Source organism: Mugil cephalus, chromosome 6, assembly GCF_022458985.1.
Source record: "Mugil cephalus isolate CIBA_MC_2020 chromosome 6, CIBA_Mcephalus_1.1, whole genome shotgun sequence".
Taxonomy (NCBI): Eukaryota; Metazoa; Chordata; class Actinopteri; order Mugiliformes; family Mugilidae; genus Mugil; species Mugil cephalus.
This window is the reverse complement of record NC_061775.1, coordinates 15,980,342-15,990,249: the sequence shown is the minus strand read 5'-3', so window position 1 is coordinate 15,990,249 and position 9,908 is coordinate 15,980,342. Positions and strand designations below refer to the sequence as shown.

At 40.9% G+C, this 9,908-nt stretch overlaps 1 protein-coding gene across 1 annotated transcript; it reads right to left on the bottom strand.

Moving 5' to 3' along the window:
* Positions 1–387: 387 nt before the first annotated feature.
* Positions 388–9,328, bottom strand: rad23ab (RAD23 homolog A, nucleotide excision repair protein b). Its single transcript, XM_047588292.1, has 10 exons — positions 9,090–9,328; positions 7,477–7,558; positions 7,250–7,329; positions 5,544–6,058; positions 5,196–5,242; positions 4,869–4,996; positions 4,662–4,779; positions 3,246–3,427; positions 2,409–2,555; positions 388–2,082 (listed from the first exon to the last, which is right to left on the bottom strand). The coding sequence occupies exons 1-10, from the start codon at positions 9,156–9,158 to the stop codon at positions 1,969–1,971; spliced, it is 1,482 nt and encodes a 493-aa protein (XP_047444248.1). The 5' UTR covers positions 9,159–9,328; the 3' UTR covers positions 388–1,968.
* Between the last annotated feature and the right edge of the window lie 580 nt (positions 9,329–9,908).

Here is a 9,908-nt window from a genome sequence, read left to right as displayed (position 1 = left end):
TTGTATTGTTACTGACACCATATAAATAAAACTGAACTGAATTTAATTATGTCCCCTTACTAAAACAGCACAACCCCTAGTTGATTAATTTAATAATAACTGTTATAGCTAAAGCTAAAAGATCTGTACAGGGTGTACGGCATCAATCACACTAGTACAGCTGGGATGTACAAGCAGTTATGGAAAATAAATGAATGAAAAATTGCAGCTGACAGGTCAGATTAGACCCTCCGCTGCACATTCATTCAGAACATTCGATTCTCTTGAACTGCTAAGCTTCATCTACTGTTAATAAATCATTCATAATACAATGTAAAACACCACAGTAGCTGTTTGTAAAAGCCATGTGTCTAAAATGCTTAAATGAACGTTCACAACTCCAACAGGTGTATTTAATGTTGTATTTTAATAAACCCAAAACGTCACAGACCTGGTAAAACAACAGATAAATTGACAATCAGAGCATCGCCACACTGGTGGTTTCATTGTCCCTCTAACCCACTGCCATGCTATAAATAACAATCTCATGCAGCCAAGATTTCCTAACAGCTAAAGAGCAGCATTTGTCACAGTAAAGTACATTTTTTCCCCCTGGTTTCGTTTACCCTATCCTATTTACAAGTCAATATAAAACTTCCAGGCATTCTCAATTTTCACCAGTTCAAACGCAAAAAAGAAAAGTAATGCGAGGAACAGCAAATCACATGCTAAATGCGTAAAGGTATGGATATCTGTTTAGTATTAATTCCAATTGCCTTAAGTTCCTTTTTTGAAAGAATAACTGATTAGTCATCAATAATAAATAAATAACAATGGTTAGTGTACTGAAAAGAAACACCTAAAACACTATATTCTATGGTGTTTGTAAAGGACTTTAACCATAAGGCATGAAGTTTTAACCTCTTGAGTTTTTATGCATAGAAGATGTGATATGGAACAAACTGAACGGAAAAAAAAAATACTGAAGAAGGTACACTGTCTGATTCATCTCACTAAGGGAACATTGCAAAAAGAACACAACTTTTCTTTCATAAAATAGGCAAACCAATACTGCTCACAAAGCACGCTGTAACAACATTCTTCCATCCGCAAAATAACAAAACGGGGAAAGACCCAAATGGCAAATCAAATTCAAGCTGAGGACTGCATAGGGTGGCTCCACCTCTACTCCGATCATCATATATACTGGGACAGCTACACTAGTTCAACGCCGTCACTCTTCTGGTGGTGGACTGCGTGCCTGCACGAGACACGTCTGACCAAAATACATGTTGTGGTCATTGTGAGTGTATAGTTGTACGTAAAAAGTCTAAAATTGTGTGACACAACCTTTAGAAAAAAAAAAAAGGTCTTGGCTTAGAAGATTGAACTTCTCACAAAATCTAAATTTGGACTTTAAATTTAAATCACAGTCTCAAAAATGTTTTTTCATAAATTTCTGCATCCAAATCGTCAATAAACGGTCAAACACCAGTAGAAGAACACACCTGTCCAATTTAGATGCATTCTCAGATATCTGGAGTGTTCTTAAGCTGAAAATTTAAACTCTGTGCATACAGCACACATACATTCGTTTGACGCGCCCTACAGCCAGCCTATGCACTCACTGCAGAAGAAACGCACTAAATAAAAAGGCTGCTGGCCCGTGAAGGTCAGGCAGACCGGTTGGCATTATCCCTCGTCGCGACTTCTCACTCGGTTCAAGCAGCAGCAACAATGACGTAGCAGCAGTGAGGCAATGCTCAGCGTGAGCTCCAATGATGATCGTCACAGCTGAATGGAGAGTAGGCAGGACACATAACTTTGGATAGCATGTCATCATCTTCATTTATCACCATCATCAGACCACAATCACATGAAAAGAAGTGTCTTCCTCTCCTGTCCTCGCTCCTCCTTGGCGGCCGTGTGCAGCGCAGTCATCCACTCTGCGGCCCTCTGCTGAACGGTGATGTTTCAGGTGACGGCCGCTTACTCGTCGTCCCACGATTGCTGTAGCAAGAAGTTTGCGGCCAGATTCTCGTTCTTCTCGCACGCGAAGTAAGCCTGGATGACTAATCCTTCTGGGAAGCCCAGGGCTTTTAACTGGAACGCAACCGATATGTTTCACACATTACACACACATTAGTACAGTTACCGGTAAGAGCACACACGTTTAATGACATCACAACAGGATACAGGAATATAGCCCAAAATATGGGAATCTAACTTGATCTTAATCCAGCTGTGACAGACTAACCAACAATGTTGCTCATGTTGGGAGTCAAATCTGTATCTTAGTTGAACTTAATTTCATCATGAATATTCAGAAACATACATCAGCGTGAATTCCTTCCTCACTCTGCTGCAGCCTGCAGAATGGTTTAGTTAATCAAATGTTACTGTAAATATGTGCACATGGGTAAACTGACCCTCTCGATGGCTTCTTTCTCCTGCGGGGTGACCTGGATGTAGTTGGTGTGTGGCGACCCCTGGGCCTCGGCGACTTCCCCTCCCACTTCTCCACCTCGCGGCTCATTCAGCATCTGCACAAATCGCTCCTGGTGCTGCGTGATTTGCTGCAAGCGACGCACAAAATCGATCTGAATGTTACCAAACATGTTATTATTAACGGATCTCTATGACAGTCAGATGCATTTGGTCTGAAAACCTACATCATTCACAAATTCACTGAATATTCAAGTTTTTCCACACTCATGAAGGCATTTCGAATACGGTCGAAGCCTACACCAAGGATCTTCAGTCACTGTACTACCACCCGGCAAAAGCTTGAGATTGATGGTGTCTCTCTGTGCATCATGTAACGGCATGGCTTGTTGGCAGACATAACGAAATAAGATTGACCCTGCTCATCCTGCAGCATCTCCATCGTATATAAATCGCAGGGCAATAACAACGGTCCTGGAGAAATCAATGACAAAGCCTCAGTCGTTGGAACACCGCTAAGATTCAGAGCAGGTGAGAGCAACTAAGATGGGAGACAATCAGTGACCTCCCTGGAAAGTTGAAAGTCACATGTGGCCAATTATCATCTACGAAGTTTCCCGTGCTAAGCTACCGATATGACTCAGAAGTACAGGGCTGTGTGGGAATGGAGCCCTCTCTCTGCCTTATGGAGTACAAATGTGCCAAAACAAGACTTGAGACGATACTCAAAGCATACTGCCCCGTCCCTAGCAGCATTCATCTTCACCGGCAGATGCAAACACAACCCTCAGATTCTCATGGAGAACGTGCTGTCGTGATACCTGCAGCAGCTGTGGGTTGTCCCGGCCCAGCTGCTGCAGCAAGGCCGGTAGGAGGGCCGGGTTCTGCTGGATGATCTGTCGCATCTGCTGAAACTGAGGCTGGTTCCTCAGGAACTCCAGAGGGTTCTCGGTGGAGACGGAGCCTCCTCCAACAGGCGGAGGCTGGCTGCCAGACACGGGTCCTGATGGGGAGGAGACACGCTTATTGGAGAGTAAAATGTGGATGTAGTCACGCTCACTGATTTGCAAAGTGAAACTAATGACAGGGTCCAACTGCAGACTTCCCTCGGGGAGAGTCCAGGATTATGCACCAATATTCCTGAATAATATACCAGAATAATATTGTTAGTCCCGAAGAATAAGGGATTATGATATTTGTAAATGCCTAACCCTGTCCAGGATAAAGAGTCATTGATAATGTAGTAAAATCAGTGGTTAAAACAATATACAACAACATAACCTTCACTGTGTTATAGTTTCTCAACAGACAGTGAAATGTTGGTGTTCTGTGTGACTTTCTTATGCATCTTCATTGTTATTCCAGTAAAAACCATGTACTTTTTGACTTTTTGAGTTGTGGCAACACAACAAACCTTGCGAAACACCTCAGGTTAAACCGAATATACAAGAATATACAGAATATACGAGGCATTTATGATGAGGAGGACGGAGGAGGAGAGAACAGTGTCAGAATTGAGATGCAAGCTTTCATTTTATAGTAGTTCTTAACAGATAAACCATAATTTATTTTAATGGTCTTATTATTTCACTTTTTTTTTTGGTGCTTGAAACAACGTTTTCACATATTTTCTATGATTGTGTCCTGTGTTTGGTTTGTCTGTTGTATTAGCTCGGCTACAGCAGATGCGGCCGCTACGTCAATATGCTTATACTTTATTATAATATACTATAATAAAATAAATAAATAAATTACTCTGATGCCTTGTGACCTTTATGAAGCTATGAATTGAAATACACTACCTTTTTTTTTTTAGGTTTACCACACACATTGGGGGCTGTTTACACAAAGTATCGGTATCAGAAAGGAAATGGTATTGAACATCAGTATGTGCAGGCAACTGAATAAATCTACAACTAATCAGAGACATTTTATGGTGAGCAAATTGAACCCCGCTGCACTCAGACCGTGTTACTCTTCTTTCCATTACAGAATAAAGCTCACCCAAACTATTTAACTGACACAATCAGTTCTTAATGGCGTGAATCCAGACAGATCAACTTTCTACAATAACACTTTGTTGTTTCTGGCAGTGAAAAGGCTCCTGTATAATTAAAAAAAAAACAAAAAAAAACATTTTAGGTTCCCATAAGTGCTTCTGTGGTGAAATAAACCATATTGCATTTGGACCCAGTGACCTAATGAACGTAAACAGAAGAAATAAAACAGTCTCTTACTGTTGGAGGTCGCCGTGGGCTGCTGTGGCTGTTGTGTAGCAGGGGCGGCGGGGTTGGGCGGAGCGCTGTGTCTGACTGGCTCCGGAGGGGGCAGGTCACTGGCCTCGGCAGGAATACCCTGCAGTACATAAACATGTGCTACTCTCTCAAAGTTTGAGGCAGGCGGGGGCTATAGGAACAGAGCGCGTGAGCAGATTCAGTCCTCACCATGAGTAGATACTCCACTGCTCGGTCCGGGTTGTTGTAACTGGCTCTGAGGGCTTCAACAACCTGTTCCCGCTCATAACCCATAGACATGATCTCAGACACCAGGTTTTCATAGGCCGGACCGGTCACTGTGGAATGAAGAGGCAGAGAGTTATGACACTACGTGGCACAGACATGTCACTTGAATAATTAGGGTTACACCACCCTTCACTACAAGAAGAGTGGGCGTGGTGTCACTGTGAGAACAAATGTCCACACAAACTGTATCGTACGTACATCAAAGCAAAAGATTTTCACAATGCACAATAAAACTCTGAGATATATTACCAAGTATTGAGGCTGCTTCTTCAAGGAGACCCAGTTCGTCAACAAGGCTGAAAAAATAAAAACGAACATAGAAAGAATAAGCGTAAATCAATTCCGCATTTCATTAAAAATGCAATATGACAAAAATGACTTCTTATTAAATGTGGGAAATCAATCATCCTTATTCAACGTGCAAGTACTCACATCATTATGAAAAGGGAAAGTTATGTTTGTCTTTAATGGCAATTCTTCCAGTAATAAGACTTTGACAAAAACCATCTGACCTTTACCTACTTTACTACTAATACGTTTTCTTTAGAACCCGATAATGTAAACTACCAGTGTACACAAATAGAAGTTTCCTCCAACCTAGAAGCAGAGGAGTGTAGTGGTTCAGTGGCAGATGATTCATCCTCTGGTTGCTCCCTTGGTTTTTCTTCTGACTGGGAGGCCAAGGTGGGGGTGTCTGTAGTGGCCGAGTCCGGGGCCGCCTGAGCGGCACAAGGGGCCGGAGCCGAGGGAGGGGCTTGAGCGGCCGAAGAGCCAGAAGCTGGACGTGAGTCTGCAGTAGAATCAGAGTCGGGAGCTGCCGTTTCTGCTTCAGCAGAAGCCAGCGGGGTGTTTTCTGGGAGGGCGGGCGAGGATTCGGAGGGAGGAGCTGGCTGTGGTGCACATACGGGTGCAGACACCGTATGCGTTGGTGTGGAGAGGACTGGTGTCGGGGTCGGGGCCGGGGCCGGGGCCGGGGCTGGGGCCGGGGTCGGGACTGGAGCTGGAGCTGGAGCTGGGGCTGGAGCTGGGGCTGGAGCTGGGGCTGGTACTAGCGTTGCAGCTGGTTGGGGATCTGGCTGAGGGGCTGCTTGCGGAGGAGGAGTTGGTTTAGGCTGAAAACAAATGTGAGAGCTGATCATTAGTGGTGGAGTTAAATTGACCGAACAGCGCATGTTTGCAAGCGAAGCCCAAGTACAGACTCATGTTAAAGGCATGTGTAGTGTAGATTTCAGTACATCGACGTCATATTGTCACTATCACAGGTTGTTGTCTGCCATTTTGCCAGGCACAAGCTAGCGTTGCTGCAGTTAAACGTGTGTCTATTTTTTTGAAAATATGACAGACAATAAATAGTAACTCTCTCTGACGGTGTATATTGTGTTGCTTCCTGTTCCTATAGTGCACAACGTTATTCTTCTACATTTTGTCCTGGCTTTGGATCATTAATGACTACAATTGAATTATATTTGTTTTAATTATTAATATAAAGCATTATATTTTTACTTTTATCTGTGCTTGTTTTTGAATAAAATGACGTGAACCCATATTTTGCTAAGGACATCAACTACATGTCCCCACTAACGAGTATTGCCTGTACAACATGCTACATGCTATTCTAATACTGTATAGCACCGGTCTACAACAGGGGGTCAGTGACACCTAGGGGGGCCGCGGAGGTACTGCAGGGGGTGTCGCAAAGTCTTTGGTTGATTAGACATTTTTTATACAATTTTTCACGCACATGTTTATATTTCTTTAAATACACATTAACAAGAATCCAACATATTTTACTAAAGTGATAAATAGAGGAAGACGTTATCTTTCAGTCAGCATTTCAATCACTAAGTGATACAAAAGCTTTATCAACAACACATCGTTTCACCACCAGAGACCTGTCGATGTAAGCTTCCTGCACATGATTGAAATAAAAAAAAAAATAAATAAATATTTGAACCTATTACTTAATGGAATAGCTTAATACTGAATGGAAAAGATAATATTAATGATTATTCATAAATAGCACTAGGCAGAGTTTAATATAGAACACATATAGTAGGTAGGGGGTCCCTACTTAATCTCTCCATCAGTTTGAAGAACCCTGCTGTATATACTAACGATTGTAAGCAGCTTCTGTTTTTCATTTTTTTAAGCCTTTGTCCGGAATCTAGATTCCCAGCCAACATTAACAGCAGGTAAAATGAAGAAAAGCGACATATATCTTCTAAACATTAAACTTGAACCAGCAGAGTTGTAAGTGCGGCTGTCAAAAACAAATAAAAATTACAGAACAAAGAGACACTGACCTTTGCAACCATTACCACCACAAAGTTTTTCTCATCGATTTTGTATTCTCTCAGGGGAGTGTCGTCATTTAAGATTTTTCCTGTAACATTCAAGCAGAAACAACAGATGTGGAAATGACACAATGTGAAATAAAACATAGGTAAGTTTATCGAACAAAACGAAAGCAGTGCAATAGCGATAGCAGGTGTTTACTAAACGTCTCACCTACTTCAGGTAGACTACTCACCTGCATAGATGAGCTTCTGTCCCGCCGAAGGAAATGCATTTTTTCCTTTCTCCGACTCTATTTTCTCCTTTAGAGCTTTCACCTGAAAAATACCAACAGTTGACGCATTTATATCAGTGGGAGAATTACTGAAACAAGTCGAGACTTCTCAGAGGATCACTGTCAGAATAGACGTCGTTAAGATAATGTTGTGTTATTCACGTTAATGCTTCTCCATTCATATTTTACACCTTGTCATTTACCCTTCCTATGTATATTCTGACTTCTATTTATTGTAGATGTGTACACATGCAATATATTGTATATTTTTTCTTATAATATTGTATTTATTTTATTTTATTGTAACTATTTTTCGCTTCCTCTACTTACGTTTTCAAGAGTATTTTTTATGCGCAACCGAGCTACTGTGACCAAGCAAGTTCTCTTACAAATCAATAAAGTCTTGTTTACTTTCCCCTTTGTGAATTCTTTAATTATCATTGTAACTTTAGTTGAACTCTAACTCTAGATAACGGTGAGATAATATCAGCCAGTCCATTCCTGATGAGTAACTCATCAGTAGCCTACAGCTGGAAAATATTTAACTTCAGTTTTTATTAGTGTTAATAGAATTTCTCAGCGTAATTAATATGCAAATTGCACTCTCCTTATCATCATAGTTGGTCTGGATGACAGGATGTGTTTAATTATCCGGTTTATTGTTTCATTCGGGGTTTACCACCATGCTAGCATGCCTGAGTGTTGTTTTATTTTTCTTGCATGTGAATTATGCTGTTAGCAGATGTAGTAAAATAGAAACAAATAATTGCATGTATTACGTTGTGTAGTGTGAGAGTAGTGTGGTGTTTGCCAGGCAGCTTGTATCATGAAAAGCAATATCTTAACTAGGAAATGTACTCCTAACAACTTAACAGCAGTTTAATCATATTTATTATTCTGAGTAATGACATTATAAAACGCACCAAATTTAAACTTAATTTAAACTGATATTTAAAATGTGTTTATTTGGCGTTTTAAACATTAGAGCGATAAACAAATATAGGACATTTAAAATATTGCACCGTCATTCATGGGGAGACACTAAGACAAGTCAGAAACAATCAGGTAAAAAAAATACAAACAGCACTTCCGGTAGTCGTTTTCAGTATAAAACGTCCACGCTGCTCAAACGCTACGTAATAGCTACAAAAGACATGGAAGTCGAGAGCAGACTGCATAGCACAATTTAACAAATAAAACCAATGGCTCAGCCGTGGTTCACAGAAAGCACACGTGTACTTTGAAATGCGTGCTTTTCAATTACAGTTTTCTTGTGATTTTATTTTGGAGGGAAACGCGACCGATTTGTAACTCATGCTACTTTGCCTCAAATGAACTCAGTTACTGCAGAATTGCTAACTTGTCTAACCGCATATTTGTCACATCGATTACACGTTGTCATTTGCCACATTGCCATTTAGCCAATTAAGCAAAGTGATTTAGCTGGTAGGTTTTTATGTGCATTTGTCGCGTCCGTATCTTCACGCGGCGGAACATTCCCGTAGGATTCAGTCTATGTGCCAGCCTCCCCCGGCCCGACCATGTTTACTTCGGCCCCGTTAACTTCTACTCACCGTCGATTCTGGGTCTATTTCTATTTTGAAAGTCTGCTGCTGGAGGGTCTTCACTGTTATCGTCAACATCTCTCCGCGTGGTGTCAGAAGCAGCTGGTTTCAAAAAAATAAAAATAATAACGCGTGGTCAGTGTAATTTCTCAATTGTAGTAGCGCTTTTTCTCACAGTATTTATCTGGGTCTGAATGTATGTGTGACTCAGCTGTCTCATATGCCGCGGAGCACTTTGACCACGCACGCCACCTACCGGTGCAGCCCGGGTATTGCATGCTGCCGCCTTCACGTCCTATCGGAAATATAAAGCATCTTTAGCAGTTTACACTTACCTACCCATTGTAGACTACTTCTTCATCTTTTATTGATTTATTTTTTACGTTTTTGTAAACTGTACGTGTCACAAGAAGCAGTTCATTGAAAAAGAATGTCAGTAACACAACACTGCATGTTTAATTTGTAGTTTAGGATAAAATAAGTTCTTTCCCACAGTGGGGAAATGTGCAGTGCTGCAGCAGCATACTGTTTAAAGAACAATGTACACAACAGATAAAAAGCAAAAACTGTTGTACTTAGACGTTGTAATCGTTGTAAGATATATAAACATAAGTATGTTTTTGCTCAGATTAGATTAGATACTGTTGGTGGTTGTGTAAATGATTACAGGCAGAGTTGTGCTGATTTCATCTTAATAGTAGAATAATAGTACAATTGCCTAAGTAATTTTTTTGACTGTTACAATATCAATAAAAAATGCACTTGTAAAAATTGTGTTTTTTCTTGTTTTCCAAAAACGGCCAAATATAACTTAGGCAATTATGCTAT